This window comes from Electrona antarctica (genome assembly GCF_951216825.1).
Source record: "Electrona antarctica genome assembly, chromosome: 19".
Lineage (NCBI taxonomy): Eukaryota > Metazoa > Chordata > Actinopteri > Myctophiformes > Myctophidae > Electrona > Electrona antarctica.
The window spans coordinates 590079-607906 of record NC_136800.1 but is presented as its reverse complement, the minus strand read 5'-3'; the positions used below and the strand labels follow the sequence as shown (position 1 = coordinate 607906).

The 17828-nt window shown below is 40.0% G+C and overlaps 1 protein-coding gene across 2 annotated transcripts in view; it reads right to left on the bottom strand.

Annotated features, from left to right (window-relative positions):
* Nucleotides 1-3571: 3571 nt before the first annotated feature.
* The window catches only part of crtc1a (CREB regulated transcription coactivator 1a), a 50392-nt gene continuing 36135 nt past the window's right edge, over nt 3572-17828 (bottom strand). The window contains exons 11-15 of one of the 2 annotated variants that reach the window (XM_079529573.1): nt 16793-16894; nt 12655-12759; nt 9027-9110; nt 8036-8204; nt 3572-7621 (exon numbers count right to left, since the gene is read on the bottom strand). In XM_079529573.1, coding sequence (XP_079385699.1) covers nt 7416-7621; nt 8036-8204; nt 9027-9110; nt 12655-12759; nt 16793-16894 — 666 coding nt within the window. In that variant the 3' untranslated portion in view covers nt 3572-7415. The remainder of the gene's footprint in view (nt 7622-8035; nt 8205-9026; nt 9111-12654; nt 12760-16792; nt 16895-17828) is intronic. The other variant, XM_079529574.1, reaches the window with a different exon arrangement.

Below are 17828 nucleotides of genomic sequence, written 5' to 3'. Positions count from 1 at the left end.
AGGCCAATTCCTGTTTTTAGCTATAACTGCATCGATCTGTATACAACTTATGTATGCACACTCCCTAGAGGCCATGGAAAAACATTTTCCCTGCATCCCTCCACATCTGCCGGTTATAGCGCCACCATGAGGCCGATTTCTGCAAAACACATTGCTTATGTTAGTCGCACAGATTTCATCCAAATCTCACGCAAATCGGTACACATGATCTCTGTAGTCATGTGATCAAGACGAGTCTGTTGGATTTCTCAGATTCTATACTGATTGGCTAACATTGCCTTCCAAAGTTTTCAGGAGTGGTCCTGCTCATCCAGAATTCTATCCTCAGAGATGCTATGAGTGATCTGGCTCTGCATTTCCTCAACAAAATGAAGAAATTTGTTGCAAAAACAAACAAAAAAAGATGTTTATATTACTCCTAAACATTTTGCCAAACATCTCACACAGTCCTATCCTCCCGGTGGAGACCTGTGCCCAGAAGGGCACTTTTTCTAGTTCTTGTTGCAATGTTTATGATTATATTGTTTTTATTTATTCTTTTAACATTTTATTAATTACCAACAAGGCCCAGGTCAGGTCTTGCCCCCTCCTACATATCAGATTAGATTATGTTTTTATGCGGCTTTAGCCTTTATTTTATATTTTTTTATAGAGAGACAGACAGTAGGCTGACAGGAAATGGGGGAGTGACATGCAGTAAGGGCCGTCGGGATCGGGAGTCGAACCCGCGGCACACTGCCAGACCCGGACTACCGGCCAAGGTGCCTGGACCGCTGAGCCACGGTCCAGGCCCCTACATATCAGATTTACTCACCCCCATATGAGCCATCCTGCAGCCTCAGATCTTTGGGCAGAGCACTGCTGGTCATTCCCAAAGTGTCACTTGAAAACAGAAGGTCACCGTGCTGTTGCAATCAGAGCTCCGACACTTTGGATCAATGCCCTACCCGAGTCGATAAGGCTAGTTGAGCCTGTGCCTCGTTTTAAATCCCTTCTGAAAACTCACCAAAACTCACCATCTACCATCTCTGGTAGATGGAGACCTCCCACCAATTCGTTTCCTCTTATGGTAGGTCCTAGCCTGGGGAGCATTTCTCCCTTTTCGGGTTCATGATCCGGTCGGGAGCGAATGATATCTTACGTCATGTTGTAGTCACTGGTTTGTAGTCATCAGGCCTCAAACCAGAATAAGAAATACAAAAAAAGAAAAACCCCACGATCAAGGGCATCATAGTTTAGTTAAAACACCAAAAGGGGTTCCCGCCCAGAATGGGTTTAATGCCAAGCTGTGGATATGGCATTACAGCTTTGAGCCAGTAGAACATTTCTGATACAGGTAATGACAAATACAAGTTCCAGATCAAATAACTGCGTTTTCAGGTATATTTAATCTCATTTCATTTACAAATAGTAATGCAAAGATACAAAGACAAAAGCTTTCACACAAGAAAAATACATTAGTTACGATTTGAATAGAAGCTTATTTCATCCTTAATATAGCACACGTCACATATACAGTCAACTTGTGTTTATTTTATTTTTTCCCTTTTTATTTTTTATTTTTTTTTAACATTTTTGGTCAGATTTGACATTTAGAAGTAGAAAAAGCACAATTTGAAGAACAATATTTGATCCATTCATTTTAAAGGGTTAGCTCAAAAGTACAGGCCGGGTTACCAAGCTGTGCTGCAGAATGCTATAGATTTTGCATATTTGATGAACATTGTGTTCTTTTGCTGCGAGTACACTAGTGGTGTAGCATACTCTTGACATTGCAGTCAAATGCACGTGCAATATTTGGAAAAAAGTACTGTTCTTAGAAACACATTTTACAATTTTAGCTGCCATTGTATGAGGCTTAGAACCAGCAGAAGCCTGTCCTCAAAATGCACACAAAGGACTCATAGTTGCTTGTCCTAAGCGGTTACTCTGAGTGATCACATGTAATAAACTATGAGACCATTTTCGTGGTTTGTGGTTGAGTTTCCCTTTTTTACGTTGCTGTGGCACCAAGATAGATTATACATGATGGATCTATTAGGCTGACTGAGCAGGGTTTTGAGATCTGCTATTTCCTCTTAACGCAGACTATACTTGTAGAAGACACATACAGCGATACTCACTACTAGACACTTGCTTTTTGACAGGAGGTTCAAGAAACCTAGAGCTAAATACTTTTTTATTAAAGCAAAAGATATGTCAAGTTGTTTCTTAAAGAGACTAGTGGTTTTTAAATTCGGTATCATGCAGAAGACATCCCCCAGGAATCGGAACAAGGAAATATCGAGTACATCTCTGCTATTGGTGCTGCAGTTAGCAATTTAAATAATGAAATAAATCCATTGTTAAGCAATGTTTTTGGCAACTTCATATGGTATGTAGCTAAATCATGTACTGTAATTAAATAGTTTTGAATCAAACTGGCTATTGACTTGCAATATGAAAGCCCTATAGGTACCTTGCACATTGGCTTTTTGGTTCACCTGTTGCGTCAACACGGAACGTGAGATAAAAAGTAGTGTAGTGTCATGACATATTTACTGTAAAAACCTAACTATGTGGAATGAATATTGTACCATGTACTCATTCCAGTCTCTCATTCAAAATAGATTCATATTTTTTCACATTTGGATGCTAATCAGCTGTCACTAGGAAATTAACAAATGTAATTTTTTGGCATGGTGAAATCACACGTGTGAAATAAACCATGGGCCTCCAACAAGATATGTCTGCATGTTGCAGGTCAAATGGATACATTTCTTATCGGGAAAAAAAATGTTGGAAAACAGCAATTGTCTATTAAGACTGAGGACCTTTTTTCTGGACAGATTGAAATTTCTCAAGTGATATAGAGTATTACATTTCGAAAAATGACATTCTGTAATATAGTAAAAACAAAAACAAAAACAATAATTTACACTGCAAGTGGTTTATACGTTTTCAGTATTCAACTATGTTGAAGCATTTAGTATGGCAGCGGGGCATTAGAAATTGCTCTGCTCTTTGTAAACGTTCTGTAAACTCTGGCATACAGTGATACCAATTGGTGCATAAAAAGGTGGCAGTTAACAAGACAACACATCCGCGTTGCCTATGCTATTACAAAAAGTTAAACAAAGCAGCACCATAACAGAAAAAAAGGGGTCTGTCAATAAGTATTAAATAACTAATCACCAGGAATCTATGGCGGAAGGGGGGGGGGGGGGGGGGGGGGGGTATCACAATTGCAGTTTGCGGTACATAAATTCTCAGTGCGTAGTCTCACTTTGACATCAGGATCACATGAAGCACACAAACTTTGTTCCTACTAAAAAGCAATATAGACAAGCTAGATACAATTGTCATGACATAATCAAATTCTGTGGGGTGTTGTACAGCACATAGGGGACATACTATATTACAGTGTAAAATGTACCAATGGATTTGCATCTACATGTGCATAAAAGGCAGATTAACATATATCCGGTGCTTTTATAGCTTTGACTTGCCAGTTCAATTCATATATTATGCTTAATCAAAGAGACAGAGAAGACAGCTTTACCAAACATGAAAAACAGAACACATAAGACACAATTTTAGCATAACGCCACCATTCACTCTTCGCTTAAGTACACCATGTTGTTTTTTTTGTCTGTTTTTTTTTTGCATTAAGTCACTTAAAAACCAAAAGATGTTTGCCATACAGGGGGGGAAAAGCCAAGCAAAACCGGGGGAAATATAAGTCATGCTGTCACAACGGAATTTTTAAAGATTTACACACAGGAGCCGATCTTTAGTCCTGCTCTAGAAAACAGAAAAGAAAATATAGGTAACGCGGATGAGGAAAATGCATCACAAAAACAAACAGTAGTGAAGTAAAAACTTGCAGTACTATACAAGAGGATAGTTGCATGCTTCAGTAACTCAGCTTCGGGTGATTGTTTACATTGATCATAACAATACTGGTTTGAATAACGGATGGAATATGCTGGCACATGACAGGATACATGGGACATACTGGAGCGAGCATTTTAGTAAACACATTGCAGTTAGACTGCCCAGTCGTAGTTATATATCATCTTTCTAAAGATACATTTAAATGTGTTTGAAAACCTCTTCATACTTTATTATTACTTAATTATAGGGGCATTTATTTTAAGAAAGGATTTTTAATTATTAATTGAATTTCTTTGAGATACTTTTATTAAGGGGCTGTTCTGGTCAGATATAGTATGTTTTGTAGAAAGGCTTACACTTTACACCTATAATATACTGCTCAAAGAAAATGAAGTAACACTGTGATCCCTTAATTGTTTGGAGCAGTTTTCATGAGCACTGTACTGCTTATTATGATTACTGCTCAAAAATATGAAGTGATCAAACTGTTCCCTTTATTCTTCTGAGCAATATATTTCATCTGTTGAAGTAGCCTATTTATTTAGAGCCCGACATCGGATATATTGGCCAATTATTTGACTTTTTTGATGGTATCTGCAATTAAGCAACCGATTTGTCCCCATTTTCAGCCTGGCATCCCTATTTTGGCCATAGCATTGAAGGGAAAATGTTTTTTTCTCTTTTAATTGTTTTTTTAAAATGTCTAAATAGCTCACAACACGACACGTGAGCTTGTTGTAAATCAGTGGTCTAGGAATCTCCATAATCTGGATCACATCGGACCTAAAAATATCATGACATCGGTCGGGCTCTACATTTATCTGCAGGTCCTTGCAGATCGGCATGAATTGTGGACGTTGTTCGAAACAGAGCCATATATATATATATAGCGGAGAGAGTTGCGCCATTGAAGGGTCAGAAAACCCAGACCTGGAAAGTGTGACTAGCCGGAGTGTGAAATACATTGTTTTCAACGAGGGCGGCGCAAATATCAGCAATTTCCAGGACTTTGTGTCACTCTTCGCCTAGCACTTCTTCGCCAATAGAAGTCTATGTAGAAGAGCCGCCATTGGACTGGCCCCATGAAGTGAACGGAGTTGTCGTAACTCTGTCGCTATTTCAATGGCTCTGGTTCGAAAACATGCTTTCCCGAGGCAGGAAAAGCTACAACACAGTTGTAGCTTTTCCTGTTGTAAATGTAACGGTACCATATTGTCAGCCACACTGTCTCTGAGGAAAAACTGTGTAACATTATTTGACGGATAACAAAAATATTCACGATTAAATAAAAACTCATCTCTTAAATAGACTATATCTATATAGGATTTTCAAAAAAATATGCTTTCTTTTAGATAATTATTATTTTGTATATATATTATATTTTTAAGAAGGCAATAAGTCTGACCAAATATAGGGGTTAACAGGTCCAGTGCACATAACAGTCGCAGGGGGTTAAGAGATGGGCCGACTTGACAAAGACACTGAAGAGGCCCGAGGTATGCGCACATGACCAAGACGCACACACACACACACACACACACACACACACACACACACACACACACAGTCATACTAACGTAGAAGAAGCACACCCCCTTTGAGTGTAGTGAAGGATGTCGTTATTTTGGTACTATACATTAAAGATGGAGTGCCACAATTCTTTTCCACCCTAAAACATAATCATCAGGTATTATTATAATATAAGGAGGAATAACCTTTTCCAAAAAGTGTACAGTATTTGTTAAAATCATGCTTTTATGTGGACACGCCCACCAGTTCATTAAGTATGCCTGGTTTGCCTGGTGGGTGGTGATCCATCTGAACTGAAGCCGCACCCAAAGCTGTAGTTGTATGATAAAGGGGGAGGGGGTCAGGGGAGGGGCTGATAATGTGATGTCACTATATTACTGTTTATTTCATTGGCCCGTTTTACTGTCAAGGGTTCAGCCTCCAGGAAGAAACCCTAAATACAAAGTTAATACACCATTGCACATAAAAATGACTCCAGGGTGTCTAATGAAGTACTGTCACCTCATAGACACATGAAAAACTGGACAAAAACTAAAATTGTGGCACTCCATCTTTAAATAATAGTTAGAAGCTGGACTTGGGAGAGGATGAGGACATGGTAGACAACATATTATTCACGTGTGTGGCTCTAAATACATTCTGGTTGTATCTACACTGTTCTAATATATAGAGGCAGTTCAAATGTCTTGGAAAAATAAAACTATTTTAGCAATACTGAACTCACATCTATGGGAGTTACACAAGAGCTTTTGATGCTGCAGCACCCCTCATTCGTTTTTTTTTCTCTTTATGACTTACACGTTAAGCTTACACACTGGATTCCACTATGTACGTTAAGAGTAGATGTGTCTGCGGTACCTCGAGTCATAATCCAAAATAAGTTACTTCAGTTTTGCATAGATATCATTACGCAAAAGTTGAATCATGTACTGTACATTTGAAATATAAAAGCAAGACGATAAACGTCTTTATTTTACAAGAAAAGAAAAGTTTTTTTTTCAATTTTTTTCCTTCCTTTTTTTCTTTTAAATGAACGCCTTAATTTGATCCTTTTTCCATCCATTCAAAATTCACTGGCATGAATGATTAAGGAGTATGATTTAAATTGTGGAAAATGACAAGATGATGGATGAAGACCAGCACGTCTTGGAAATTCATAAAAGTTCAAATGTTTTTTAAGTTTACATCAGGTTTGTCCTGACCCGTTTGTTTTATATAACATTCATGTCCTTTTTCTTAAAACCCGAATGTCAATCTATTAAGGCAAAAACAGGTAATCAGTGAATCACAGTGTTTAGTGATTTCATGCATAACTGAAAACAGCCGTTTGACTTGAATTCTGAATTTTTGCCACAGCAAATTGACACGTGCTATAAATAAAATACTGCGTTAGTAGAAACATTTGTGTGATAATAACACATCGTTTTAGGGTGCATTTGTAACGTCAAATCAGGCCTGTGACAAAACCACATTGGAAAAGGGAAGGATTATCACTCGAATGATACTCGATATGTTGAGTGTTGATGAGAACAAGAAGCTTGGCACAGAGGGGGGAGAGATGAGACAAAGAGCGGCATCCTATGAGTCATCGTGATAATCTATGGTGTAGACAGGTGAGATGTACAGTTTTGCTCTATACAGCCATGGGTTTTCAGTCAACTGTAAATAACTCCTGTCAGCAATCCAATACCATCTTTCCGGAAAAGAGATAGCAACCCCCGAGCATTCTTCCAAGTGCTCCTCTGTAGGATTGGGTTGGGTCGTGGTGGGTGTGTGGCAACGGTGTATATAGGATGGATAGTCTGCACAATTTGGGGGGCGCGACTCCCTCCTGCGCCCCCTGGGAGCCTGCTCGCTCCTCTTGGGATACGGGCCCTCGCTCCCTCAGTGGGTTCACTCACACACTCACACTCACACACACACACACACACACACACACACACACACACACACACACACACACACCCCAAGGTGTGTGTGTGTGTGTGTGTGAGGGGTGGCAGTTTAGTTTAGAGCCGGTCAAGGCGGAAGGCGTCCTCCGTGGCCGGGTCAGTCAGGACCATGTCGGGATCGTTGAGCATGTGCAGTCCGTCGAGGGTGAGCGGGTCGATCTTCAGATCGTCCAGCGGGAAATGGGCGTCCATGTCGAAGCTGATGTCGGTGGACAGCGAGCTGGTCAGGTCCTTGGGCGGGCTGGGTGGAGATTCTCCACTCACTGCCCGAGCAGAAAGACAACAAAAGGACATCAGCAGTTTAAAATGTAGAATATTTTTGTTGTCATTGTTGGATAAGATGTTGTCCACAATTCGATGCTGTATTAATGTTGGTACCACAGGAGAGATAACAGGAAAACAATCAAAATAACAATTGCAGAATTTTACAAATAATGTAACTTTTGAGAGTGTAAAATGTGTAAAACCAAATGGACCCTTAAGGGGTTTCATGTTACACTCTCAAAAGTTAAAAATCTAAGGGTCCATTTGGTTATCATTTAGCTGTGGACCACCTGGAAATGCCCTCAAGGACCACTGGTTGGTCCCCGGACCACTGGTTGAAAACCACTGCTCTAGCTAAAGTCCCTTATTTGATTGGAGGCGACGAGCGCCACCTGAGACAAGAGTCACAGCACCTGTGAAAATTATGTTGGGGATGTTTCCATGGCTACTGTAGCCCAGCTGCTGGGAGTCCTGCAGGTTGCCATGGCTACCAGTCAACCCCATCATGGCTGCCTGGGAATAGTTGAGCGTGGAGGCCTGGTTGTACAGGCTGTTGGAGTCGATCATGTTGAACTGCTCCAACTGATGTACACAGACAGACAAAAATAAATGATCAACAACAAACAATACAATTCATGAAAATACGTTAGATCAAGAAGTATAGGAGGATCAGGATGTATTTATTATCTTAACCCACTCATGACGAGAACCCCTTTTGCATTATGTTATACTTTAGCTGTTGGAAAATAGCAGCGAGCTTGTAGATCTGCTATTTTTTTTTTTTTTGTGAAAATTTGGCACAAATCTTTGAATATATATTCTTTCACGTTTTCAACTCAAATCTTTGCTTCTGGGGGGTGAGGGGGGGGGGTCCCTGGAACAACATATTTTCAGATGGGGGTCGGTGGCCAATTACATATATTTTTGGGTTTCCTTGACATGAAAATCTTTGAGAACGACTGACTGAAACTTAGGCCCTTATTTAACGCGGTGTACACCCAATTTTGGGTGTACACGTTGATAAATATGGGCCAGCATAGGGTTTTTCAGAAAACTACAAAACTTTAATGTATTTATTGTTCTTATAAAAATCAGAATGTCCTCCAAATTTATGTTTTAATGTGAATTAACCCATTCTGGGCGGGAACCCCTTTTGGCGTTTTAACTAAGCATTATGTTATACTTTAGCTATTGAAAAATAGCAGATCTACAAGCTCATAGCGCGCCACCGAGTGGCGCGCTACGAGCTTGTAGGTCTGCTATTTTTGAAAAATCGTGAAAATGCGGCACAAATCTTTGAATATATATTCTTTCAGAGCGAACGTTTTTTTTTTATTTCGACGTCAGGCCTGAATGGGTTAAAGGCTCCTGATTTGAATGCTTGGGGGTACATACTGTACGTACCTGTTGTGAGAGATCACTGGTCTGCCTGGACGTGAGCTGCTGATCATAGAAGTCTGCGAACACACTGCCCAGGATGGAGCTATGCTGCAATAGGAAGCAGAGGCAGTCAGATGATACAGAGCCATGCAGATGAATCCTATACACATTATGCTGTCAGCGCACGCGCGCACACACACACACACACACACACACGCACACGGATGTTCTGGTGCATGGATACGAATGGGAGTCGATGGGTGGTTTCTTTTTGTACACAGTACGTTTTGGCTAATTCATGCATCATCATTTCATAGACACTTTAAGACAAAAGACAACATTTGTTTAATTTTTTTTTGTTATTCTGCAGCCAAAAGTTAATTCTGTTCAAACTATAAATGTTTGCTTATGTACGGCTGCAGGCACAACAGAAATGTGACACACACGTACGTGCGCACACACACGCACAAACACCACGAACATTAACATAGCATTAATGTTCTGAATTTGCACTATAAAGCATGGCAAAAATACGGAGCAAACGGATTCAGACTCAATCTGAGACGGACCATTAGCTCAATCACATGGATAACAATCCTCCTATTCGTCTTGTGTGGACCGCATGAACATCTAATGGCAGTATATGCCATTTCGACCTGAGGACGATTCTACAAATGTCTTCTAAATCCTGAAAGTTTTCTAAAAATAAAACCTATGTTTCTGTGTCAGTGGTGCTCAAAAATTTCATATCAAGGACCCCCAGAATTATCTGTATTTGGCTGCGGACCCCCATCTGAAAATATGTAGTTCCATGAGGGACCTCCCAGAAGCAAACATTTGAGTTAAAAAACGTTCGCTCTGAAAGAATATATATTCATTCTTGCACCACATTTTCACGATTTAAAAAAGATAGCAGACCTACAAGCTCGTAGCGCGGCACTCGGTGCCGCGCTATGAGCTTGTAGATCTGCTATTTTTCCAATAGCAAAAGCATAACATAATGCTTAAAACACCAAAGGGGGTTCCCGCCCAGAATGGGATATACTGTGAACATCATGACGCATGTAGATCAAAAATGTGTTGCGGCCTGAGGGAGGCGTTCTTTCATTTTTATTCCAAAAGAAAGGAAATGAAATCCACATGAAATGGGGATGGGGGGGGTAAAAATAATTGAAAATGTGGGGGGTTATGACATGTCACCATAGTGTTGGACTCTCTTATAGTCTTATAGTGCAGTGTAAATTCTCCCGCGTTTCTTCTTCGAGTCCTTTGATAGAACAAGACAACAAGAAATTCTCCCTTTTTTCCATCCAACGCAGCCTCACATAACGTATTAGTAATTGGATCATATCGTCTCCCCTTTTTTGCCGTGCTTGAAAGCTAATTATCTATGCAATGCTGCCGGTCTCCCCGCAGGGCAAAGGGTGATCATAGAGCATAGCGTGTCAGTTGTGCTTTAACACACTTAGGCCTGACGTCGACATCCTGACAGTTTTCTGAAATACCTGTGTTTCTATATCAGTGGTGCTCAATATTTCATGTCAAGGACCCCAAAAATGATATGTAATTGGCCGCCGACCCCCCCCCCCCATCTGAAAATATGTTATTCCAGGAACCCCTCAGAACTTCAGAAGCAAGACTTGAGTTGAAAACCTTCGCTCCGAAAGAATATATAAATCAAAGATTTGCGACACATTTTCGCGATTTTTGAAAAATAGCAGACCTACAAGCTCGTATGAGCTTGTAGATCTGCTATTTTTCAATATATAAAGCATAACATAATGCTAAAAACACCAAAAGGGGTTCCCGTACAGACTGGGTTAACCCCTGTGTATGATATAACCTCAGGACTGCCAATGAGCCACTTCAACGGGAAAGAAGCAGTGGTTAAGACAAACAACGGGGGGCGCGCGCACACACACACACACACACACACACACACACACACACACACACACACACACACACACACACACACACACACACACACACACACACACACACACACACACACACACACACACACACACACACACACACACACACACACACACACACACACACACACACCTCATGTACAGAGGAAGTGAAACTGAAGGGAGGCCGATTTTCGCTCAGATTCAGATTTCTTTTTTACATTTCAAGGTTTCAAGGCTTTGAATGTTTTTTTTACCCAATCGGACACTTGAAGGCTAGACAAATTGACAAACAGTCAATGCCATTTACAAAATGCAAAAAAAAAGAAGATTACTTGCCTGTACATCTAGTATATCTCCAAATCGGCAAACTCGCACACCAGCCCCATCACAAATTAACAACTAAAACCATGTTTACCTAAGGTGCGTTTAGCTTAGCTAACAGCATGCACCGCCCTACTAGCAAGCGTTGACATGTTCCAAGTGTAACAATATTTACATATACTGTACATACATACAGACAGACAGACATTCTCCTTAAAACAAAAGCTCAAAAGACGGATTGTGCGTAAACCTTTGTACTCGAAATCGTACAATAATCCACATACTCACAGTTGCGACACACTCACACAATTGTGCAATTACACTGTTAAGCATCTCTAAACACTGATTGAGATATTAATGCAAGTGACTGGACATACAGTACGGTACAGTATCGTGTGGGGATACAGTGCAGTCACCACAGAAGCAGCAGCGACAGAGGAGAGTGGTCAGAGCCACAGTTACATTGCAACACATCAATAGTTAGGTAAAGTTAGCTTCAGTTGTGGCAAATCTGCAAAAAGAAAGAAGCTTACCACTAGCTTTCTTCACAGATGTGTTCATAAAAGTGTCTACTATCACAGAAAAATTTGTTCCAACCCAACTCCCTTGGGAAACTTTGTGACAGCTGCTGAAAGTTGGGGGAGGCATTATCAACCAATATATGGCAAAGAATTCAAAATGACATTATACTTTAAGTAGCATGTGACATGTCAAACTAGGGGGTTTCAAGATTCTGAATCCATTGCAAGCATTAGTTTTGCACAAAAAACACTCCTTTGCTAAACTCATGCTTGGAATGGATTCAGCATCATGAAAACCCCCTAGTTTGACATGTCACATGCTACTTTAAAGTATAATGAAATTTGTAATTCTTTGCCTTATATTGGTTGATAATGGTACCCCAACTTTCAGCAGCTGTCACAAAGTTTCCCAAGGGAGTTGGGGTGGAACACATTTTTCTGTCATAGTAGACACCTTTATGAACACATCTGTGAAGAAACCTAGTGGTAAGCATTTCTTTTGCAGATTTGCCACAACTTAAGCTAACTTTACCTAAGGACAACAAGGGCAGGAGATTACAAAGATGTGATGGTCAGACCTGGGCAAAATAGGAACAAATATGCCAGTCTTTGCAAGAGAGGGGGGGAAAAGATATTTGATAGTTGATTTGCGATGCTGTCAAGTGCTCGATCAGCTTATAGGCTAATGAAATGCACGCCAAAAAAAACAAAACCCAATGCATTTGAAAAAAGATATTTTTTTGTTTTGCCCAGATCTGCTTTTGGCAACACAAAGATAACAGGCTAAAGAGAAGACAGCTACTCTGTGACGACCACAGAACTACGGACGGTGCAAGGGACGTTGACGTATACACAGTGAGCCAATGGTTTATTTTGGCTCAACACCCTTACTTGAGGCGAGCCTCCGGGTGAGAAGCCTTGATTGGAGACGGGAGAGGTTGGAGACTGATTGGCAGAGGATCCGATCCTACTGCGGTACTGTTGGAGCGAAGAGGCCTGATACAGGAGGATATGTTGCCATTATTATTCTCTCTCTCTCTCTCTCTCTCTCTCAATCAGGTTATATGAACTTGTCCTTATTAACTACGGTGGAATTTATGGATGTCATTTCTAAGCAGAATGTCATGATGAGATCGGGTCATTTGGCTCGTCGATAACCGAGGGCCGTCCTTCAGTTGTGAGTCAACCTTCCATACCATTTTTTGAATGTTGTTTTTGACATATAACCTTCTTTAAATAGTTCAACAAGTCTTAGCTTACATCATTTGTGGCCACATTTAAGTATTTAAGCATTGAGTTGATGACGCTGGTAAATATTTGATTGCACAATAGTAGAGAAGAGTTACAGGGTAACAACAACACAAGCCTAAAACCATAACGTCCCTATTCTGGACCATGTCCTAATTGGCAAAAAATAGGTGAACATTCCGCGAAAATTGCTGATCTACTGTACAAGCTCACAATGCATCAAGTACGTGTTGTGAGCTTGTAGATCTGCTATTTGTTGCAAAGAGATTTGATAAAGATGGAAAAGGGGACTAAGTATAGACCCTTGGGGCACCCCGGTTAACTATAGGGTTTAAGTCGTTTTAATGAGTCAACAACAAGCACGCCTTTGATGATTGGGCTGATATTTTTCCCTTCATCACCCTCCCCTTGAAGGCAGTTACAAAGTCACAAATCATATAGATACGACAACAACAACAACAACAACGTGATATCCCACAGGGCTCTATTCTTGGACCACTATACTTTGCACGCACCAATTGTGACTTATTGTCACAAATGCATCTTTTCACGAATGATGGAAGCAAAAACAGGTTTGTATAATAATAATATAAGAACATCTACAAAATGTATTAAACATCCCACTAGAGGGGGAGAAACAAGTAACACAGGTGCCCTATTTCACAGAACAGACTTGATAAACTGTCAAAGGTAGAATACAATTGATTGATTGATTGATTGATTGATTGGCAAATAGTGGTACGATTATACAATGATGCTAAAAGGATAACACAAAAAGCCCTGGGCGTGAGGGCTTGTTTCCATTGTGGTCCTACAACACACACATGGTTTGTGCTAAAACATACAAACGCAACAGGCTCTCTTTTGCTCTAGTCCTCTCTACGATATCATTTCCCTAAACAACTCCTTGCTGTTTTAAGCCTTGATTTATTATCATCTTTTTTGCTTGTTTCTTGAGTTTGTTTTTGAGGTGCATAGTGCAGTAGTCTATCCAATCATCCATGAGTGTTTCAGTAAATTGTTTTTGCTACTTCACAACTTGGAGGCACAGAGGATTCTCATTCCTCTCCCAAAAAGAACCTAAATCATAATTAGCTTTTTGTCTGTAGCGTTTGTGTGCTGGTTGTAACAACGTGTGCTAATACTACATTAACTAGGAGGTCTAACTAAATGAATCTTCCTTGAAGCTTTCAGATCAATAGTTTTAACTGTACAATTAGCTTCTACGCTTGCTTTGCTACCAAACACAAAGTCAGAGCGTTTTGCAAAGAAAAATAAACTTGGCCATCAGTGATCATATATGTGGACAAAAATATAAAATATAAAATAATACAATTACAACAAGAGTACAGCTATAACCGAACTATTAACTCCACATCTAAAATGGTACAAAAAGATACCGATAATCTGATATCATATGAAAGCAGACTACAACGTTTATTATCTACTGATAAACTATCAAAATACAGAGATACTGTAGACAGGGAAGTGGTGAACAGCTGAACGTCTCTGAACATAAATATAAACTACTAGTGTGCATTAATAACTGCCCTAAAGTGCCAAAGATCCCGGTATATTCAGTGATTTCACTTAATTCAAATATTACTTATTTTTTTGTTTTGTTGTGATAATCCTCCCTACTATAGAGTGTGATAAGGAGTTCCTCCCTGTCCCCAGTTAACCCCTGGGGTCAAAAACTTTCATTTTTGTCTAGGTGGCACAGCCTTCATCCAATCAGAGGGGCCTTCCGCCAATCATGATCGAGCGGGGGCGGGCCTTGGTGTGCGTGCTGTTGGCCTGTTGCGTGTCCCCCCACTGTAGTGCGTGCATGTGCACATGTTACCGGGGCAGACCGGGGTTTTATTCAAATCACTGAATGCTCCTTTAACATAGCTAACTCCTACATAACATCATTGTGAAGTACAGTAAATCATTGTATAAACATTTAACCACTTTCAACCTGACATCCCTAGCACTATGGCCATGCATTTGGCCTCTATATTTTTATATAATGCGCATGGTGCTGTCGTTTGGCACTGCATTAGAGCTAGGCGAGTTGTTGGGAGGTGGATTTTGGAGCAGATATATTTAAAAACAAACGTAGGGTTGGGTATCGAAATTAGGTTCTGAGTAGGATCCAAACTGAAAGTTTCTGGGTACCGGCGGGTACCCATATAAATGTTGGAATCAAATCGGAATCGATAAAAGTCCTAATCAATTAAGTGCCCAGTATTTCTCCCATAAATAAAAGCTTTAACAACAAGCTTTAACTTCTATTTTCTATTGTTTTATCATGGAATAAACATATGAGGGGTTACTATTAAAGGGATTGTGACATATTAAAAAAAACGTTTCTGTTATTTATTTATTTGAGCTCATTTGCACCCAACTAACCTGAACTTTTAACATTCAGTATATTTTCTGTGGTCTGGGGTTTCTGGCTCAAACAAGTGCTCTGGCTTTCCTGTGGAGTGTGATGTAAGAGCCATAAAATCCCATATATGACAATGGGGTTTGCCAGCAGATGTCACTGTTTTCACTGTTTTGCCTGTTGTCATTGCAGCTCAAAAGGCTTCACAGACACAGAGAACATTCAAAGTTCAGGTTATGTGGGTGTAATTGAGGTCATAAAACCTCAAAGAAAAACAAAAAATACATGAAAATGAATGTCATGAAACCTTCTTAAACCATTTAGGCCTGACCTCAAAATTTAAAAAAAAATCTTCTAAATCCTCCAGTTTTCTGAAATAAATATTTTCACGATTTTTCAAAAATAGCAGACCTACAAGCTCGTAGCGCGCGCTATGAGCTTGTAGATCTGCTATTTTTCAATAGCTAAATTATAACATAATGTTTAAAACACCAAAAGGGGTTCCCACCCAGAAAGGGTTAAAGTTGACAATAATTGAATGTCATTTTGGTTAAGTTAAACACCAGTAGCCTATTTTCATGACAAAGTTTCTCATTTAACGCATAAATAAATTCAGATATCTTTGTTATCTAAACTATTTTATTTATTTATTTTTTTACCTTTATGGAACCGAAATGGGGAATCGACCAGAAAAGGCAGAAATCGGAAGCGGAATCGCTAACATCCTAACGATACCCATCCCTAACCTATGAGCACGACAGAGCCCTCCTTCGGGCAAGAAGACAAGGCTCGTCATTAGTTTGGTGCAGTGTTGTTTTTGGCGGCAAATTTTGATTTTAGTTTTAGTCGTAGTCTCTTGAATAGTTTTAATTTAGTCTTAGTCACATTTTAGTCACCTGGAATGTTTTAGTGTTAAGTCTCGTTTAGTCGACTAAGTATAAGATTTTAGTCGACAGGTGATTTAGTCGACTAAATTGTATTTTGGCGGGCCTTGATGCCGTCGTAATAGCAGATCTACAAGCAGATCTACAAGCAGATCTACAAGCTCGTAGATCTGCTTGTAGATCTGCTATTTTCAGCATGCAACCAAGTGTAAAATGACTTATAATGGATCTCTTGTCCACTAGTCCCTTCCTAACATTTGAGTCTAGTTCTTATTTGTTGACGAAATTGTCAGTATATTTAGTCTTAGTTTTAGTCATCATAGCTTAGTTTGCATTTAGTTTCCATTTAGTTTTCCTCAGTGAAAAAAAGGCAGTCGACGAACATTTTTCGTCTTAGTTTTAGTCGACGAAATCAACACTGGTTTGGTGCAACTGATTTCAGCATGGCGACCAGCATTAAGTGCCACATTCTTCACAGGAAAAATCATCTCACACAAGAAGTAAAGTGTCACATTGTTTCACTCACCGTGCTGATGTCCATAGCCATGCTAGTCTGAGGGGAGGTCTGGCTGCCTGGTGTGGAGGAGGAGCTGTGGTTCTGGACCATGGACAGCTGGCATAGGCCTGTCTATTGAAGCGGAGAACAGTACAGTATATATTAGGGGTGTCAAAAAAAATCGATTCAAGGCCAGGGCCATGGCACAGTGGTCCAGGCACCTTGGCTGGTAATCCAGTCTGGCAGTGTGCCGGTTCGACTCCCGATCCCGACGGCCTTTACTGCATGTCTTCCCCCCCATCTCTCTCCCCATTTCCTGTCAGCCTACTGTCTTGTCCCTCCATAAAATATATAAAATAAAGGCGAAAGCCACAAAAAAAAAAACATAAAAAAAAAAAATCGATTCGAATTAGAATCGCGATTCCCATCATGAACGATTCAAAATCGATTCATAATTTCCTTTTTTTTTTTTTTTTTTTTTCTCCTGGTCACAGTTACAGGAGTTTTCACTACATGGCGTTTGTGATATGAAATGTAAGCTTACCCTAATCACAGTAAACATAATGTCTTCAGTCATTTTCAAGTTACTAGTGTAGTCCAGTATACCAGTCACTTCAGTTCAGCACAGCTGTATTGTATTGTAGTATCGAGAATCATTTTGAATAGAGAATCGTTTTAGCAGATCAAGTGTGATCAAGCAAGTGTAAAATCAGCCATTACGACGGCATCAAGGCCCGCCAAAATACATTTTAGTCGACTAAATCAACTGTAGATTTAGTCGACTAAACTCTTATGACATTTAGTCGACTAAAACTAGACTAACACTAAAACATTTCTGCTATGTCAGATTTTAATCAAATCGTGACCCCAAGAATCGGAATCGAATCGGATCGGATCGTGGGACACCCAAAGATTCACAGCCCTATACACAGTATGGTAAATCTTGCAAACCATTCCACCGACTTTCTTGTACTCGTTTTTCGTTTTTCTTGTCTAAAATGTTCTGGCACTAGGTTTTTCCATGTTCCATTCCGACTAGCCAAGAGTTTTGGACTGAAATCCCACA